The sequence below is a fragment of the Mustela nivalis genome (genome assembly GCF_964662115.1).
Source record: "Mustela nivalis genome assembly, chromosome: 3".
Taxonomy (NCBI): domain Eukaryota; kingdom Metazoa; phylum Chordata; class Mammalia; order Carnivora; family Mustelidae; genus Mustela; species Mustela nivalis.
This window is the reverse complement of record NC_139022.1, coordinates 103,225,273-103,245,469: the sequence shown is the minus strand read 5'-3', so window position 1 is coordinate 103,245,469 and position 20,197 is coordinate 103,225,273. Positions and strand designations below refer to the sequence as shown.

Genomic DNA, 20,197 nt, shown 5'->3' with positions numbered 1-20,197 from the left:
AACATTACTGTGACATTACTTAGAAATTTGTATGAAAGAATAAAAGTCAATAATAGCTAGGAAGCTATTAAAAAGAAAAAAGAACAGGAAGAAGAAACCTGCCCTGGGGAGTTGCATTCTTGGTTTAGGCTCTTGTAGTGCTCTCAGGGTTGTGAGATCAAGCCCTACATTGGGCTCTAAGCTCAGAGTGGAGTCTGCTTAAGACTCTCTCTGCCCCTATGCTAGTGGGCTCTCCCTCTATCTAATAAATAAATAAAGATTTAAAAAAGAAAAGGGGGGTACCTGGGTAGCTCACTCTGTTTAGTGTCTGCCTTTGGCTCAAGTCATGATCTCAGTTCTTGGGATTGAGCCCCGTCTCATCTTCCCTGCTCAGTGGGGAGTCTGTTTCTCCCTCTCCCTCTCCCTCTGCTGCTCCCCCTGCTCATGAGCTCCCTCTCTCTTTCTAATAAGTAAATAAAATATTTATTTATTTTTTTAAAAAGATTTTATTTATTGGGGCACCTAGGTGGCTCAGTGGATTAAGCCGCTGCCTTCTGCTCAGGTCATGATCTCAGGGTCCTGGGATCGAGTCCCGCATCGGGCTCTCTGCTCAGCAGGGAGCCTGCTTCCCTTCCTCTCTCTCTGCCTGCCTCTCTGCCTACTTGTGATCTCTGTCTGTCAAATAAATCTTTTTTTAAAAAAAAGATTTTATTTATTTATTTCACAGAGAGAGAGAGATCACAAGCCTTTATTTATTTATTTGACAGACAGAGATCACAAGTAAACAGAGAGGCAGGCAGAGAGAGAGGAAGGGAAGCAGGCTCCCTGCTGAGCAGAGAGCCCGATTCAGGGCTCGACTCCAGGAACCCGAGACCATGACCTGAGCTGAAGACAGCGGCTTAATCCACTGAGCCAACCAGGCGCCCCAGCTTTATAGGCTTCTTAAGAACAACATTTTATTGAGAGGAGTTCTGCCAGTCTTGGAGCAGCAAGGAATAATGAGGCTTACTTTAGTTGTAACCAGAATGACCCTCTATTCCCGATGGCTGAAGAACAGGTATTCAACTCCAAGCGTGTAGGGATCAGATGAACTATGGTTTTTTGTTTGTTTTTTTTTCTCGGGTTTTTCTTCAGTGCTTAACATATACATATGATATGGTTTAATAAAATTGCTTTTCTTATGTTTCATTGCTTTATATAGTCACACCTCATACACACTCATCAGTAAAATTCCCTGATGGCCAATACCAAATTTAGAAGGGTCAAACATTGTAAAAGATTGACAAGGAGTTCTAGACCCTGAGGTAAATTTCAGGATGGGTCAGTCCTATTCACTGTGGAGTGCAAGTACTAAGTTCTGTCTAGTTCAGCCTGAGAGGAGGGTGTTTCATGTCTGAGTACTGTCATTAACCACCAAACAGTGAACAAAAGTTCTCTTGGCTTTGGCATTTTCTGTTGCCCTGGAAGGGTTTCTGACCGGTGGGTGGAAGAGAAGACATGAATAATCCAAAATGCATCAACAGCCCCATCCCATTCGTCCATTCCTCAACCTAAAACCCAGTAGATGGCATACCTGGGTGGCTCCGTCTGTTGAGCGTCTGCCTTTGGCTCAGGTCACGAACCTCGCATCCTGAGATCAAGTCCCCAGGTCAGGTTCCTGCTCTGTGAGGAGTCTGCTTCTCTCTCTCCCAATGACCCTCACCCCTGCTTCTGCCCTCACTCCTGCTCTCTCTCTCTCTCTCTTAATAAATAAAATCTTAAAAAAAATAAAGCCCAGCAGAGGGGAAGCTCTTTGGAAGGGAAGAAGAGGGAAAGTTGGTACAGATGAAGGCTGTGCTACTTCCCAAAGGCCTGATGCTTTAGGCCACACCTAACTAACAGTGCAGAATATGGTCCCACTTTGAAAATGAATGCCAGAAAGAGAAGAGCATCTTGAACTGATGAATCTATCCTGAAATGAATAATGCACGATATGTCAGCTAAGTTGAGTTTAAATAAAACCCCAAAAAGATGCTTTCTAAATATATCTAAAGATATATATGAACATATATATATAGCCATCAGAAAGGATGAATACAATCTGCATCGACATAAATGGGACTGGAGGGGATTATGCTGAGTGAAATAAGTCAAGCAGAGAAAGACAATTATACAGTTTCACTCATATGTAGAACATAAGGAATAGCATGGACCACAGGGGAAGGGAGAGAAAACTGAATGGGAAGAAGTCAGAGAGGGAGACAAACCATGAGAGATTCTGGACTCTGGGAAACAAAACAGGGTTACAGAAGGGAGAGGGGTGGGGGGGCGGGGTAACTGGGTTACCGGTATTAAGGATGGTATGTATTGTGATGAGCACTGGGTGCTATACACAGCCAATGAATCATTGAACACTACATTAAAAACTAATGATGTACTATATGTTGGCTAACTGAACATAATAAAAAATAAAAACATAATTCTAAAAAACCAAAAAACATATGTATATATAAATGTATTTATAGAGAGAGAGAGTGAGCATCTTGGGAAAATGCGGGAGGCTTATTCTGAAATTTTAACTCAAGAATGTGGAAGCCACACAAGTACACAGGTATACTGTCCTCTTAAAAAATCTAGATGGGTATTTAAGGTTTTCAAGTACAAAACCTTTTTTAAAACTTTAATTGCCTAGTATAGTGAACATGTTAGGCAGAGTTTTAGAGACCTACATCTCAAATGGGTTAAGCCGTCATTTATGACCATCTTCATAAAACATGGTTAACTCCGTCTTTCTGGTGATACGGATGAAACATGAAACCAAACTGTTTTACTCACAACGATAACCAACTAAACTGCATGTACCTGTACAGGTTTATACAAGAGCCATGATGGAGCTATATTTGTCATTTTAGATCAAGGTCATAGGCCACCTGCTCACTACGTCTATCCCACCAAACACAAGAGCAGCCATATTTCTATTTAATACAATTATGGTTGGAAATCATATGATGTAAAATAGTTCTTCTGTAAAGTTTAGAAGAAGGGAAGACAAAAAATTCCCATGAAGTAAAAAATAATTCCACAGTGGTCCAGGGCTCCCTGAAACCCGAGATAAACTAGTCCTCTAAGGCATTTACGTGGATCCAGTTCACCAAGACCCTTCAGTATGCCTCAAACTGGCTCATCATCATTCTCCTGCTATATTCATAAGCCAGAAATAGTGACCCATTGGCAGGGAGCGCTCTAATCATAGTAGCGGTCAGTCCAGAATATAATGCTGCTATTCCTTCATTTTTCACAATACTTACAAGAGTTCCCAGAAACCCAGCCTGTTTTCCAGACATGGAAAGAACCTGAATTCTGGATTTGATACAATCCACTGGGTAGATGACAAGCCAAAGGCAAATTCCAGCAATTCCACCACTTAACATCAAGGGGACAGGGCCTAGCTCATCTTTTGATCTGCCTGAGGCAAAAAACGATCTACTCAGTTCATAGCCCCCGAAGAAGAAGAAATAGCCTGGAACTTCTTGAAGGAGAGTGCTGGAGAGTCCTTGGTAGAAGCCCAACGGGCCTTCCTTTCTGAGGATACCTTTCACGACGGACCAGATTGTATTGTGGCTTTTTGCTATTTTCCCCGACCTCTCCATTTCGTACATGGTCTGTAGTCGGCACTTTACAAGCTCAGTGGGGCACAGGGCCAGCGCAGCAAAGGCGGAGGCGAAGGACCCCGCAGTGGCCCTCTGCAGATCACTCAGCTTCGCCTGCCTGTCCAGTCCAACCACTTTCCTCACGAGCTCTTGGCAGAAGCCGTAGCACATGAAGAGGACAGAGTTCTCGGCGACGTAGGCCATCAGCGCAGGGCCGGTTCCCTTGTAGAAGCCCCGCAGGCCCACCTGGGAGTACGTTTGCAGGCAGCAGTCGGCGAGACCCTTGTACAGGCCCGGGAACGTCTGCATCTTCACTTTCACTGTGTCGAAAGGCTGCCCGGTCAGGACACAGGCCGTGCCCCCTACCGCGCCCGCTGTCAGGTCGATGGCGGCCTGGATGGCGGGACTGGACTTCATGTTCCCTCACACTCTCCGGCTGGTCCCTGGGGGAGGCAGCTCTCTGGAGCCCCAGGCAGGTGTCACACCCCAGCCGCCCGTTCTCAACTCTCCCTCCTCGGCGGGAGAAGCCGCTTAACCCCACGCTAGGTCTCGGGCCGCTCTCCCCGCGCCCTGAAATAACTTCCAGCTGGCGGGCTCACGCGGGGCCTCCGGCGCGCCCTGCCGCCCGCCGCCGCTGCCGCCGCCGACACCCGCTGAGTACACACTTTTCTTTTCTTTCTTTCTCTCTCTCTCTCTTTCTTTCTTTCTTTCTCTCTCTCTCTTTCTTTCTTTCTTTCCTTCTTTTCTTTCTTTCTTTCCTTCTTTGCTTTTCTTCTTTCTTTCTTTCTTTCTTTTTTTTAAATTAAGTTGACTCCACGCTGGAGCCCAACGCCGGTTTGAACTCTTGAACTCACGACAGTGAGATGGAGACTGGAGCTGAGCTCCACAAGAGTCAATTGCTTAACCGACTGAGCCACCCAGGCGCCGCGTAAGTACACACTTTTAATGAATTATAATACAGCGATTGAAAGCTGTTCGCTAAATTCTTGTAATTACAAGAGACACCACTGTTAACAAGCCGGGACAGAAACGCTTTCTTTTTCGGCTAGCCCCCGCCCTCTCCCCAGGTTTCTCACTAGGCAAAACAAAATGGGATAAGCTCCTAGTGGAGCCAGCCTGGGGTCAAAGGTCAAATATACAGCAGCAGATTTAAGACAAGGAAGATAAACTGCTGGGCGGGGATTGATATTTACATAACAATTGGGGGCTGCTTTTGATCAGAAAACCCTTAAAGTCTCTAGGAGAGCAAGGCCAGTTCTGCAGCCGCTCTTCCCTCGCCCAGCGACGCTGCGGGGTTGGGGGAGGTGCGGGAGAAGAGTGGAGCCTGAAAAAAAAAAAAAAGAGTGGAGCCTGAGACCCTCAGATCCGCTCCGCCCTGCCTGTGGTGCTTGGAGAATGGCTACTTTCGCGGCCACATCGCCAAGGATCTGGAGTCGGAGTCCTGGGAGCTGGTGGCCCGAGCCCTCATCATTTCTAGAGTTAGGACATGGCGTTTTACAATTGGCGTGTAAAACAGGTTATTTTTTTAAGTCTCTGAGGAAAGAGCTGTGTGGCTCCAGCGCCCTCTACTGGCGTAAGTTTTGAGGTTCTTGAGAAGTCCTAGAGCCTGAGGCAGCCGCGAAAGATGGGGATATAAATGACAACAGGCCCAGCTTCCAAAGCAAGTTGGGGTTTTGGACATTAGCTTGAGGATACACCTGTCAGGACACACTTTTCCCTTCCAGATATATGCTCATAATCCCAGCGTTAGATCGAATTCTCTTAAGGTTTCCATTCTAAAGCTGCGTCGGTGTTTTACTTTGAGGGTAAAAATAAAACGGAGGGGGCAGGAGGTAGGCTGAAATGATTCTCCCTTCGTAAAGCTTTCCTTGTTTGATTATCTTTGGCTGTCAATTGGTATATAAAAGTGAGGCACTGAAAAGCAGATGGTGCGTGGATAATTTGCCAACAGGTAGACTTCATCGTAGTAGACAGTTACCTGGCCTTTTCCTCGAAGAATGCCCAAATGTCAGTATTTGATTTCTTTTCTCTGCAACGCATGGTTTTTTCAGAGAATAATCTTGAAATCTCAACTCTTTGTGTGTGGTGTAAGGCCTAGATACTGATTTAATGAGATTGAGAATGGGGGAAGAGGGGTGAGATTACTACAGTAAAGTATATAGATTTTCACATAATTTTCTTGTTTGATCCCATACATTTCTTTATCTGTGCCTGCTTTCTCTTAATTTGAGCCTTTGGTTTAATTTACCTAGAAAATAAACATCTTTGGAATGGGGAAGGCAGAGTCATCCTAGGGAGGGCTAGGTATCCTGGACATCCAACAGCTCTGCATGTACTTCAATGAATCCCGTATGTCCAGCCAGGTACCTTTCTCCTTTCCTTGGAAACTTCTAAATGCAAACACTGAGTTTTTCACAGGTTCTATATCAAGTGGGTTTTTCTTTCTTTGGTATACTACTTTTCAGACATTTAGCATGTAACTTTCTCTGATCCTTGAGTTAATTTGTCAGTCATTCCTCTGCTTTGGCCTTCTGAAAATAGGATGACATTCTTCATTCACTGGCTCATCTCTTATTCTTTTTGATTTTGAGATTTTTTTGTTATCTTGGTAAACTTTTTGACAGAAAAAAAGAGCTGTGTGAGAACACTGCCATTTTACACTAGAAAAAGATTTTTAAATTCTTCATGTTGAGGAATAGTTCATAGTTGAGGGATTTTTAAAAAATCATTATACTTTTTTTAAGTAAACTTTACCTCCAATTGGGGTTAGACCTCACCAGCCCAAGATCAGGGGTTGCATGCTCTATGACTGAGCCAGCCAGTTTCCCTGAGAGATTTTGTTTTGTTTTGTTTTGATATTACCCTCAGGAAAGTCAAGAAGAAAAAAAAGTATTTTAATATTTATTGTGGAGGCCCTATCAAGTTATCTAGAAGTGTTTTCAATAGTTCAACAACCACTGATTGTCAATTAGTTGCATCTCGTTCATTGTTTATTTAAAAAATACATACTGAGTTTTTACAAACACAAGACATACAGGAAACTGCAATAAATCATAAACTGCTTTTGCATTAAGTTCACACATATGTTTTGGAGAAGCCGAATTAGAGATCTGGGCCAGGGATCCCAAGGGCATTAATAGGGAAATGGTCTATACCTTAAATTGCCAGACATAATTGCATAAATAGTAGAGATTAAGATCAAGTTCTATGATTTTAACTAAACTGCTGGACTTGGAGAGAAGAAATTCCAGCATGTATTGTATCACTGCCCTAGATAATAGGTAAGCAACTGAAATCTTTTTTATTCTAACCAAAATGATAATGCTTCTTGTTTTAAACTGAAGCACGTCTTCTCAAGGCCAGAACACAATGGCAAAGAATTTCCAGATTTTTAAAAAATATTCTATTTGCTTATTCAACAGAGAGAGACACAGTGAGAGAGGGAACACAAGCAGGGGCAATGGGAGAGAGAGAAGCAGGCTTCCTGATGAGCAGGGAGCCAGATGTAGGGCTTGATGAGGGGGGATCCATTGTAGGGGCACCATGCGGGGGGCTCTACGTGGGTCTTGATCTCAGGACCCTGGAATCATGACCTCAGCAGAAGGCAGAGGCCTAATGACTGAGACACCCAAGCGCCTGGAATTTCCAGCTTTTCATTGAAGACCACTACCCTTGACAAGATGAATGCCCAAATCACATGCTCCCTAGCTGTTAGACTGAACGGCCAGATAGGATTACTAGAGAAGTAGGGTGTGAGCTAAGGCCTGAATGATAAAAAAGATAAACAGGAGAATATCTGGAGACTGTTCCAGGAAAAGGGAACTGTACCTGCTAAATGAAGCTCTGAGTTGAGAAAGATTGGCATTTGAGGTGCAGAAAAAAAGTCCAGTATGACTGCTGTGTAGTGAGCAGTCTTCCTAGTCTATATTTTCACATAGAATTCTTACTGGGTAATAAAAGATAACCAGAGTTTAAGACACAGTCCTTCAAAGACATGAATATCACAATTTGTCCAAATTTTCATCTCAAATAAAAATTTTATCTGCAAATTAAAAACATCAGGCCTTATGACACTTAGAACTGAACATAAAGATCCCATTTACCTAATCTGTGGATATAACAAAAATTGGATGTGGATAGGGATTTTTCTGCAATATTTGCTATAATAAAAAAATTTTAAAGGGAACAACCTGAGCGATCAGCAATAGGGGAGTGGATAAAATGTTTTTAAAAAATCTGTATCAGGGGGTGCCTGGGTGGCTCAATGTTTTTAAAAAATCTGTATCAGGGGGTGCCTGGGTTAAGCCTCTGCCTTTGGCTCAGGTCATGATCTCAGGGTCCTGGGATGGAGTCCCACATCAGCCTCATTGCTCAGCAGGGAGCCTGTTCCCCGCTCTGTCTCTGCCTGCTGCTCTGCCTAGTTGTGATCTCTCTCTCTTTGTGTGTCAAATAAATAAAATCTAAAAAAGAAAATCTGTATCATGAAATGACTGGGTGGCTCAGTCAGTTAAGTGTTTGCCTTTGCCTCAGGTCATGATCCAGGGTCCTGGGTTGGAGTCCCAGCATCTGGCTTCTTGCTCAGTGGGGAGCCAGCTTCTCCCTTTCTTTGCTTGCCACTCTCCAGCTGTTGTACTCTCTGACAAATAAATAAAACCTAAAAAGAATAAAAATAAAAAAATTTAAAAAATAAAAATCTGTATCTTGAACAGAAGCAGTAAATCTATATATCCTAATAGGGAAGGATCCTTACATTTTGAGTCATAAAATTTTTTATTTGTGCCTACAACAAAATCATATTTTTTTTGCTTTTCAAAACTGCATAAACATATATAATTAAATTTATACCAAAGAAAGGCCTGGAATGATAGATCTCAAAATGTTAACAGATTACTTTAGAAAGTTGGTGTGAAAGGGACTTTATTTTTTGTCTTTTTAAAATCTCTGCACTGTTTAACGTTAAAAACTAGCCCAACTACACACCATACTCATTAGCCAAGGAACTGTGAGCAAAATGAGTCCTTTTGGTAACACAGGACTTATTTTAAGGAAAATGGATCCCAATCTTCTTTTTCTCTTTTGATGTTTACATAAGAGATTAATTACTCTTACGGAGTTCTCAGTATTAATACAAAGCCAAACTATAACTAAATCAAGTAAAAAAGTTGTTGTATTTAGCTGGATCAGTTTGTTTACAGTATATTTGGAGAAATTGTTTCAGTTGTAATTAGATTCTTTGATTTGAAATCAACCACTTAAAATGGATTTATTTATACTTTTCTTTTTGATCACTTTTGAATTCAAGTAATTATTTCATCCCACGTATGTTCAGACAGTAGTAGTTTGATTTTATTGTTAATAACACAGGTGCCTGCTTTTATTAACTTACTAAATTTCAGGCATTGTTCTAAGTCCTTTATTTGTACCAACTCAAGAGCCAAGATCCAACAACTCAACAGTCCTATGAGGTATGTAGTGTTATCACCTTCATTTTAGTGATGAGAACAGTAGGAAAAACAGATTAAGTTACTTGGGCAAGAAGCACACAACCAAAGGTCACTAAGCTAGTATATAAACCCATGCACTGCACCTCTTGACTTTGAGATCTTCATCTCTTTACTATTCTTTAATAAGTGTCTAACAGCCAAATTGCCTACTTTCAGTGAATTTGCAGCCTAGTGGGGGATGAGCTGTAGGTAGTTTATACTCTAGTATGATAAGTGCATAAGACTATTTATCCCAGCAGGGGAACATAGTGACTCAGTTGGTTAAGCACCTGCCTTCAGCTCAGGTCATGATCCCGAGATCCAGCCTGGCGTTGGGCTCCCTGCTCACTAGGAATCCTGCTTCTCCCTCTCCCCCTGCTTGTGTTCTCTAAGACATAAATAAAATCTAAAAAAAAAAAAAAAATACTATCCCTAGCATCCACTAGAGTGCATGAAATTATAACAGACACTAAATGTTTAATTCAGTACGTCATATCCAGTGTTTGGTACTGTATAGCACAGTAAGTATTTGTGGAATAAAAGGGAAACACAGAATAGAGGTAAACCCGTAACTGAATTGCTCTGGATGGAGATCAAGAAAGCCTTGCTGGAGTTAGTGATATTTTTAAAAAAGATTTTATTTATTTATTTGACAGAGACCACAAGTAGGCAGAGAGGCAAGCAGAGAGAAAGGGAGGGAAGCAGACTCCCTACTCAGCAGAGAGCTCAACGCAGTGCTCCATCCCAAGACCCTGGGATCATGACCTGAGCTGAAGGCAGAGGCTTTAACCCACTGAGCCACCCAGGTGCCTCTGGAGTTAGTGATATTTAGTTTGAGGTCTGAGAGTTAGTAGAATTTGGCCAAATAAAGAGGAAAGTCTTCTAGATGTGGACCGAAATTAAGTGGGAGGATGTGGTGAGATGAGGCTGAACAGGTTAGCTGGAGCCCTCCTAATCTTGTATCTTTTTAAAATTATAAAACTGAAAAGCAGTGGTGGTGCTGAAAGCAATGGTGTACCATTCAAGGGTTTTAAGCATGGGAATTACATGATCAAATATATCTTAGGACGATCACTTTGATGACCAGGTCAAAAAACTAAATTACATGGTAAGAAAAAAAAATGTTCATACACACAGCCACACACACACACACACACACACACACAACCAGTTAGAAAGTTATTGCCATTTGCTAGGCAAGAGATAATAATGACTTGAACTAGGGCAGTGGCAGGAGGATGAAGTAGTGATTGAAGAGCTTTTTAGGAAGTAGACTCAGTAGTTCAAGGGTGAGTAGTCAAAGGTTATGGCTTAAGCTTGTAGCTTCATTAATGAGGATGGCTGGTAGGCTGTTTAGTTCACTTAAGTTTTAAAAAGAGGAAGAGCAAGTTTTCAAGGAAAAGGAGTAAAGTGAGAGTTCCATTTTTAACATTTGGAGTTGAGTTGCTTGAGGGATACATACAAGGGTTTCCAATACACAGGTGAATATACTAAATCTGAACTCTGAAAGGATCCAGCTTAGAAATAAGGATTTGAGCATCAGCATAGTCCTAGTAACTGAAACTGTGGTCACACAATCACTAGACCATTCTGTTACTGTATGCAGCATCTTTCCTTCCTATTATAGATGGAACTCAGCCATCACTGGTGTTGACACCTTTGTAAGAAAACAGTATTTTGTTAAATGATTCACTGTAAAAGGCAAATTTGTGGAGCTTTTCAGGTATCAAGGCTGTAAGTGTAGCAAAATACATAATGTACTAAAACATAACTTATTACCTACCATACTAATGCAGTAAGAAGACTTATTATTTGCCAAATCAAGAAATAATCCAAAGTTTGACACTCAGAGAAAACTTATACTGAAATCTTAACAGTCTAAAAACATTTTGGTAAAAATGATTATTATAGATAATGTGAGAGAAAAATTAGTTTTGTGAGATGTCCAAACATTAGCATGATTTTAGACTTAAGAGGTCTGGACAATTTTAACATTTCACCACTGCTGTTTTCTGTGAAATGCAAAATTAAGGTGGGCTTTAAATGTTTCATGAGGCCAATTTTCAAAACACCTTTAATCCCAAACTATCCAAAGTGAATTGCATGCAACTGCATTTTGTAAATTTTTTGTTTTCAAAAACAGCTTGTGTAAAGCCATTAGATTAGAATCCTAAGAACACACAAAAATTGTTTAAGAAAATTTGAAATATCCCACTATAGCAATGACTTCTTTTTGAACAACTTTGATTCAATATGGACATATCAACTTGAGTTCTGAGAATAGTATTAAATAATTGCAGTAATTGAAGTTGAAAATATTTAGAAATCCAACTAATCCAAACCATTGGATTGATCCAGTGAACAGTACTTGATATGATAGCCTTTTTTCTACTGTATTAGCCAGATGAGCGTAGTGCTTAAAAAAAAAAAAACATAGACCTTCATGTACAAAACTTAAGGATGATTTAGGTAGGTTCTGTACCTAGTGTTTAACCTGCAAATGAAACAGGTGGTTTGGAAACTTCAAGTAAGGCACAAAGATGACATTTCCCAATTTCTCTGACCCTACTGTGTTTTCTTAAAACCCAACATAACTGCTTCTTTCTCTAAACAGGATCAAATCAGTCAGTCATTAAACCACACCAAGAAACCACCTCACTGGAGAACCTGATATCCCCACTACCCATAAAAAAGCAATAAGACACATAGTGAGGTGAAAATTAGTTGCTTTTATTGTGATAAAACAGCTTTATGAAATGATTTCCAACCCTACATATGTAAGAATGCTTTGAATAGCTGGGAAAATAGCTATCACTTCATGGGAAAACACACAAACTAGCTTCACTGCCTACAGACTAGACTCTGCTTACTGATCTCAGATGGCATCACAGAGAATCAACAGCCAATTATGGCAAATGGAGAAATAGCAGTGAAGTCCTGCCATGAAGCTGTGATTACTAAGGCTGAACTGTTTATTCCACTAATCCTGCAATTTTCCTACAATCATTTATCTGTCTATACATTACTACTTCCTACAGGATAAACAGCAAAGTGGTTCTGACAGAAAATGAGATAGCAATTCACATGTGTATTTGTCTGTAAGACAAATTCGGTAGAAGACAGTGGAGAAAATGAGAACTACTGCACAGTTCTATTTAGTCCAGGTGATGAAGCCAAGATTCTTCTTTCAATGCTGAACACTCTAAGGAATGAAACTAAGTATGAGAGCTCTTTTCACTTCTCTAGGAGTGATTCTAGCTCTTCTTGCAAAGAGCTGAGCTGCTCCTTTTCTCGGTCTTCCTTTTGTTTGAGTTCATCCAGCACAGCCTGAAATCTGTTCTTGAGAGCCAGGTTTTCCACTTTCATGATGAGATCCTCCTGTCGTTTTGCCCTATCCTGTGTCTCTTGGAGTTTGCCTTTCATATTATCAATCTGTTTCTGAATTCCCATAACCAGCTGGTTGGTTCCCTCATTTTCTTGGTGCTGTTCATCTGATTCATTCAGCTTGTTCTGTAGCTGTCTTTCCAGATCTTCCTCAGTGTCGATGATGTTTATATCCTCTTCATCTTGATGCTGCGTCTCATCTTCATCTTCACTGCTGCTGCTGAGGTCGTTGAATATCTCCCGAAGCTCATCATGTTCTAAAGAGTCGTGGCCCTGCCTGTGACCAGACATACCTGGAGAAGAGATATCAAGGCCCTGATTTTCTGTTTCTTTTGTTTCATCTTCAGCAATTATCTCCCAACGAGTACTCACAGCTTCAGCATCTGTACTTAGCAACCTCTTCACTTCCTTCTCCACATCTGGAGATTCAATATACTTCTTTTTTGCTGTCTTCCGGAACCTTCTCTTTCTCACATTTTTTAGAGGCAGAGTAATTCCATGGTTCCATATAAACTTTTTCTCTTTGTCCTTATCCTTTTTCTTGCTTGCTTTGGGATCAGTAGTAGCAACTGGTTCCTCCACAGGAGGATAGAGATCACCATCAACTGTGGAGACAAGCATCTGACATATATCAGCTGTCTTGTAAAAGGTTTTTTTATCAATGGTCTTCAAACTTTCCATAACACAGGGCAGATCTACCAATTTTGAGGCCAGTGGGACCCGGTCCACTCTGACGATTCCATGACGTCCATCAGGGTGTAACTCAATTGTCAATCTGTCCTTCAGGTTGACATGACCAGACTGTACCGCCCGCCTCACAGTAGAGGCATATTCCGGAGGCAGCCGTAAGATAAACTGGCTCTCTAGCTCGTGAGGGGCATCATCTTTGCTCTTACTCATCTTTACTTCTTTGAGGCTCACTTTTCTAACAACCACTTGTTGCACTAAAAGTTGCAGCTACTGCAAGCAGTTAGACCAGTTTGTTACGATTCGAAATCCTTAATTATAAAAAGTTTTAAGCAGAATAGGGGCAAGGCGTCTATTTTGTCTTAATTTTGAATTAAGGTCCAAATCTTTGGAAATATGTTGTGCCTGAATACCAGTCGTTAGAGACACTAAGCAGTTGGGTCCACTTAAATCTACTGGCTGCAATGCAAGTTCCGACCTCCAGATGTCGCTGCCGGACAATGCAGACCGAGCTAGCTAGCAGGAAAGCAAATGGCGGCTTCTGCGGAATGATTTTCGACACAAAAATGAAAGGCCCAGTAGACTCTCCCAATCCACAATCTCTCCCGGAACAAAGGTATTCAAAAAGCAGGACGCAGTGCGCTTTCTTCGCCTTAGGTACTTACAATCCGGTGACGATTACAAACCCAGCTTCTCCGAACAGAAGCAAGCGGAAAAGGAAACCAAGCAACACAGCCGGGAGCCGAGCGTCTCCTTCTTTATTCCTTTGTTCCGCCCGGATCTCAGGAAAGTGATCCGCTTATCAACGAAACGCCGAGGACGGGCAGTGCGAAATCTCGCCGAGATCTGCAGCTCGCAGCGCCCGTCTCGGCAGCTCAGCAACACCGCCACTCTCACTCCGGAGCTGCAGACCCAGGAAGGAAAGCGATACGTAACACCGCCGGGCAAAAGAAGCGCTGTGACTGACAGCACGCCTAAAGCGGAAGTGCGGGCTGCTCCAGCGCGCGCAGGCGCAATTACGCTATCCGGGGACTTGTCCTCTCGCGAGAATTTGACTTAACGCGAGAAAAAGCTAATGCTTCTTAAAGAGCTATCGGTTTTGAAAATATTTAAAGGCAATGCTTGCAGGAAAAACACAGACCTTCAAGCTCACCTTTCCTGCTTTGTTAAGGCAGAACATATACCGGTCGCCGTGGGTCCGGATGGCTCCTAGGCTTCTGTGTGATTGCTGGAGATAGGGCATCCGTGCGGAAAGCGTCTTTGCCTTTGGAAACATCTCGGATGCTCCACACGGTATATCCAAATCTGGAGCAGATACAAAAAATTATACTTAACCATATAGTGGATTGTAAAGTACCCAAATCAGTGGAGTGAGAAGGACATGCTGACCACTATATAATTCTGTGTTTTGTTGATGATGAAAATGCCCTGAGGGGACCCGTGACTTAGGGACTGTTACTGTTTTGAAGGACCCCAAGGGAACATGGTGATTCCTCTTTTTAATATGTTTGATGTAGATATAAATGTCAACAGGGAAGTAAGTGTTCTTCTGGAGGCACATATTCGTTTAGGACAGAGCTGTCTAACGAATGGTCTGATTGAAGTAGAATAAAATTGGAAGTATTACTCCCTATCATGCTTTTGCCTATAATTTTTAAGTTAGGAAATTTTTTTTGTTCCACGTCTACTATTTTAAAACTGTTTATGCTTGTTTCTTCTATGGGTAATGAGGTATTCATTTGCATGTTTTGTAGTATTTAGGCCTAAATATGTAACAGTTTCCACTTGCACTTATTCATTTACATTCATTTTTTAGTAGGATCAGTTTGGTAAGCATCAAGCTCATTAAAATTTTATTTCTATCTTCTAAAATACAAGCTGCATATAAATTTGAAAGAGCTCACCTGAAATGTGATTAATACTTTCAAAATTTGCTTTATTTCTTTAGGCACTTACTATTTCTCTTGCCCCAAATTGGAAGCTCTGTGATAGTCAGGAGTTTGTGGTTTCCCATGTTCATTGTGTCCCAGTGCCTAGTACCAAAACATGGGAGACACACAAGAAATATTGCTAATTGAAGGAAATAATTGATCCATGCCATAAGAGAAAATGGCATAAATATAGTCTGATTCCCATAATGATTTGTGAGAGAAAATGGATTTTATATTACCTTAGAATGAGATATGTCCACTTCATACACATTTTTTCTCTAGCCAAGAACAGTGCCAATTGTGCGTGGAGAGGTTTGGTAAAAGTGTGTGTGAATGTGTCTTCTTTGGTTTAGGTAGACTCTGATACTGTGTGTTATGGGAGGAAATTAAAATGGCCTGACACCAGTTCGTTTTGTTGTTGTTGTTAAGTTTGAAGGAGAAATTACATTCTTTCAGATAACTACATTAGTCCTTCTTGTTCTATAATGTGTTGAAGAATGTTAGCGGATTTAACAAAAATTTCCAAGATCATTTATTTTCTTTTTGAAGGTGAACTTTTTTCACTGTGCTGTCCCTTAATTATACCCGGTTTTACTTATTTTATACATATAACAGGATATCTGCTGGCCTCTGCATAGTACTTTATTTAACCATATAAGATGTAAGGACATGCCTATAAATGAAAATAATCCAAATATTTCTTTGCATTTTAATTGCCAGAGTTTTATGATGCTCAAATAGCCACAGAAAATAGCTTAAGATAAATTCTATGTAATTCTGACCTGCCAAAATTATGATATATTTTGGTTACTAATCTTTAAATGGAATATTTTAAAACCTTTTAATAAAAAGGATTAACTGAAGTTTCCTCTAAAGTAAATACCTCCTTCAGTCCTGAAACATATTTTCTGCTTATGATCTTAACATATTTTGCAAATGCTGTTTTTTTGAGGGAAAATTACATTGATCCTAAAATTAAGGGCTCTGCCACATCACCCATTACCCTAATGCCTATTGAAAAATCCAGGTTTTTAATTTTTTAAATTTCTAAGATTTTATTTATTTATTTGACAGACAGAGATCATAAGCAGGCAGAGAGTTGGGGGTGGAGCAGTCTCCCTGCTGAACAGAGAGCCTGATTCAGGACTTGATCCCAGGACCCTGAGATCATGACCTGAGCTGAAGGCAGAGGTTTAACCCACTGAGCCACTGAGGTGCCCCAATCCAGGTTTGTTTTATAAATCAAGCCCATTAGGCCTACAGAAACACTATAAATTGATGAAGGAATTACACTTCTGTAGTTGTTCCATGAAATACCTGGGATACTAGCAAACCAAAGATTTGGGGAGAGGAAAAATTCCCCAGTGAGGTAACAAGTCCTCCAAAGACTTCCTTCCTATAATAAAGGAGTAGCACAATAAGGCTTATGCTGTGTGTTTGGAAATTCCCTTTAATAAACTCTTAAGTTCCTTATGTTGTGGAGATTAAAAAATTACAAGTGATAGGGTGCCTGGGTGGCTCAGTGGGTTAAAGCCTCTGCCTTCGGCTCAGGTCATGATCCCGGGGTCCTGGGTTCCAGCGCCGCATGGGGCTCTCTGCTCGGCGGGGAGCCTGCTTCCCCCTCTCTCTGTCTCTGCCTGCCTCTCTGCAGAGAGATTTTATTTGAGAGATTTATTTATTTGAGAGATTTTATTTATTTATTTATTTGTGATCTCTGTCAAATTAAAAAAAATCTAAAAAATCACGAGTGACAGAAGTATCCCTTCTTATATTTTAGAGATCAAAAATTATAGGGGTGAGGAAATTGCAGACATCCCAAAAAGGAAGGTACACTTATATATTGGCATACCATTATATAAACAGTAAAAAAAAAAAAAAAAAAAACGGTTCAGGGGTGCCTGCCTGGCTTAGTAGGTAAAGCATGTGACTCTTGATCTTGGGGTTGTAAGTTTGAACCCCACATTGTGTAGGGAGATTACTTAAATATAAAAATCTTAGAGGGGCTCCTGGCTGGTTCAGTTGGAGGAGCATCCAACTCTTGATCATGGGGTTATGGTTTTGAGCCCCACATTAGGTATAGAGAGAGATTACTTAAATAAGTAAAACAAGAAAATGAAATCTTGAAAAAAAAACCAGGTTAACTAAAATGTAGCAGTCTCCTGTATCAAGCAGAATGTTTTTTTCAAAGATTTCATTTATTGAGAGAGAAATAAGAGGGCAAGCTTAGGTAAAATGTAGCAGTATCTCGTATCAAGTAGATGTTATTTTAGGATTTTATTTATTTATTTGAGAGAGAGAGAGAGAAAGCATGAGCTGGAGGAGGGTTTGGGATCCTAATACAGGGCTTGATCTCAGAGTCCTAGGATCATGACCTGAACCAGAAGCAGACGCTTAACCAACTGAGCCTCCGGGACACACCAATTAGGATGTTTTCTATAGAAAAAAAAGATCAACCTAAATTGATACTGATTTAAACAATTAGAAAATCTGTTATCTTAAAAACCAGATAGTCTAGAGCAGCTCTGTACAGTTAGAAATATACTCTGAGCCACAGATTAAAGCCACTGATGTGATCTTAAATAATCTAGTAAGCACATTAAAGTGGTAAAAAGAAACATAAAATTTAAAAAAAGAAAGAAACATAAAATTAATTTCAATAATTTTATTTACCTTAGTCCAAACTATCATTTCCACACGTAATCAATGTAGTAATTATTAATGATATATTTTACATTCTTACTTTGTACTAAATCTTCAAAACCTTGTGCATATTTTACACTCACAGCACATCTCAATTTGGACTAGCCATATTTCAAATGCTCAGGGGCCACATATAGCTGGTGGTTACTGTATTGAACAGTGCCATTCAAGTATGGCTCCCTCTGGGCATGACAGAATCATGACCTGGCACAAACTGTTTTCCTCTACCTCATTTTGGAGAACGATTATTTATTTATACTTTTTCTGTTATTCTTTTAGCTTTGCCCTCATCTTGAGACTTCTAAAGTCTGTGGTCACAAGAAATCTGCTAGCAGTAACCAGGGGAGTTCCCTCCTTGTCTGTGGTAAGTTCAGAGTGGCTCCCCCAACCAAAGTTCATCTTTCAATCTGATTGGACCAATTTAGGTCATGTACCTATGCCTATAATAATAGGCCTAGTAATAGTAATAATCACCAGAATACCCTGAGCTATACCATTTTCGGTATGGTGGGGAGGAGGTGACATTTGATAATATCTGGAGATTTTTTTTGGAGATATTTTTGATAGTTACAACTATGGGAGTGGGTCTACTGGTATCTGGCGAGTAGAGGCCAGGAATGCTACTAAATATCAGAACAGTTTTCTTCCCCACAACAAAGAGTTATCTGGCCCAAAATAGTGCCATGGTTAGTCATCATATTAAGTCTATATTCCTAAGTAAACAATGACAAGAAGAATGAGACTATCATTATTGGCTTAGATCTATCAGAACCTATTACAACTATGAATAGGTTTAGCTTACTGTTTCAGAGGATGGGCCTCTAAACTAAAACAGGAAATGTCAGAAGAGGGCAAGGGGCATGGATAATGTCTTCATCCATTTGAGCTGCTATAACAAAATACCATAAACTGAGTGGCTTGTAAACAAAAGAAATTTATTTCTTAGTTCTGGGGCTTGAGAAGTTGGAGATAAAGGTGCCAGCAGATTTGGTGTCTGGGTGATGGCAAGCTTCTGGCTCCATAAACAGCAGCCTTTTTACTGTAGCCTCACATGGTTCAAGGAGTGAGGGAGTTCTCTGCAGCCTCTTTTACAGAGCACTAATGCCATTCATGAGACTGCACCCTCCTGAGCTAATCACCTCCCCAAAGCCCTACCTCCGAATACTATCACACTGGGAATTGAGTTTCAACATAAGAATTTTGAGGGGACACAAATACCAGTCTATATAAGCTACCAGTAGTATCATTGAAAGAGCTGATCATTTGGGGGTTGTAATGGTATATGTGTCATTCCAAAAAAGATACAAGTGGACAGTAAGCCCATGAAAAGATGCTCAGCATCACTAATGGTTAGGGAAATGCCAATCAAAACAATGAGATACCACCTTACACCCATTATGATGGCTACTATGAAAAAAACAAAATACATAAATGTTAGCAAGTATTAAAATATTTGAAACCTTTGTGCATTGTTGGTGGGAATGTAAAATGGCACAGCCACTGTGAGAAACTGTAGAATTTCCTCAAAAAATTAAAAATAGTATTACCATGTGATCTAGCAATTCTACTTCTCTATATATACCCAAGAGAATTGAAAGCAGAGACTCAAAGGGACATTTGAGATTTTTTTTTATTTGACAGAGAGAGAGATCACAAGTATGCAGAGAGGCGGGCAGAGAGAGAGGAGGAAGCAGGCTCCCTGCTGAGCAGAAAGCCTGATGTGGGGGTCAATCCCAGGACCCTGAGATCATGACTCAAGCCGAAAGCAGAGGGCTAACCCACTGAGCCACCCAGGTGCCCCTCAAAGGGACATTCGCACACCCATCCTCATAGCAATATTATTCACAGCAGCTGAAATTTGGAAGTAACGCAATTGTCTATCAGATGAATGGATAAGCAAAGTGTGGTTTGTACATACAGTGGAATATTGTTCAGCCTTAAAAATGTAGGAACTGGGGCGCCTGGGTGGCTCAGTTGGTTAAGCAGCTGCCTTCGGCTCAGGTCATGATCCCAGCGTCCTGGGATCGAGTCCCATATCGGGCTCCTTGCTCGGCGGGGAGCCTGCTTCTCCCTCTGTCTCTGCCTACCACTCTGTCTGCCTATGCTCGCTCTCTCTCCGTCTCTCTCTCTGACAAAAATAAAATCTTAAAAAAAAAAAAGATAGGAACTTTTGACAGTTGCTACATCACAGATGAACTTCAAGGATATTATGCTATGGAAATATGCCAGTCATAAGACAATAAATACTGCTCGATCCCACTTGTATGAGGTATTTAGAGTAGCCAAAATCATAGAAAATAGATGGTGTTTGCCAGGGGCTGGAGAGAAGGGAGAATGAAGAGTTATTAAGTAATGGGTATGGGTTTCAGTTTTACAAGATGAAAAGTGTTCTGGAGATTGATGG

At 40.8% G+C, this 20,197-nt stretch overlaps 2 protein-coding genes across 2 annotated transcripts; both read right to left on the bottom strand.

The window, feature by feature from the left end:
- Positions 1–2,568: 2,568 nt before the first annotated feature.
- LOC309862046 (mitochondrial ornithine transporter 2) lies at positions 2,569–4,156 on the bottom strand. Its single transcript, XM_082725342.1, has one exon. It carries the CDS (start codon positions 4,023–4,025, stop codon positions 3,120–3,122), a length of 906 nt encoding a protein of 301 aa, XP_082581468.1. The 5' UTR covers positions 4,026–4,156; the 3' UTR covers positions 2,569–3,119.
- Positions 4,157–11,800: 7,644 nt separating this feature from the next.
- Positions 11,801–14,163, bottom strand: TAF7 (TATA-box binding protein associated factor 7). The gene has a single exon (XM_082725341.1). The coding sequence runs from the start codon at positions 13,373–13,375 to the stop codon at positions 12,326–12,328; it is 1,050 nt and encodes a 349-aa protein (XP_082581467.1). The 5' UTR covers positions 13,376–14,163; the 3' UTR covers positions 11,801–12,325.
- Between the last annotated feature and the right edge of the window lie 6,034 nt (positions 14,164–20,197).

What these genes read in the sequence shown, in the direction of transcription:
- TAF7 (XM_082725341.1), bottom strand. Translation starts at nt 13,375, where the DNA reads ATGAGTAAGAGCAAAGATGATGCCCCTCACGAGCTAGAGAGCCAGTTT.
- LOC309862046 (XM_082725342.1), bottom strand. Translation starts at nt 4,025, where the DNA reads ATGAAGTCCAGTCCCGCCATCCAGGCCGCCATCGACCTGACAGCGGGC.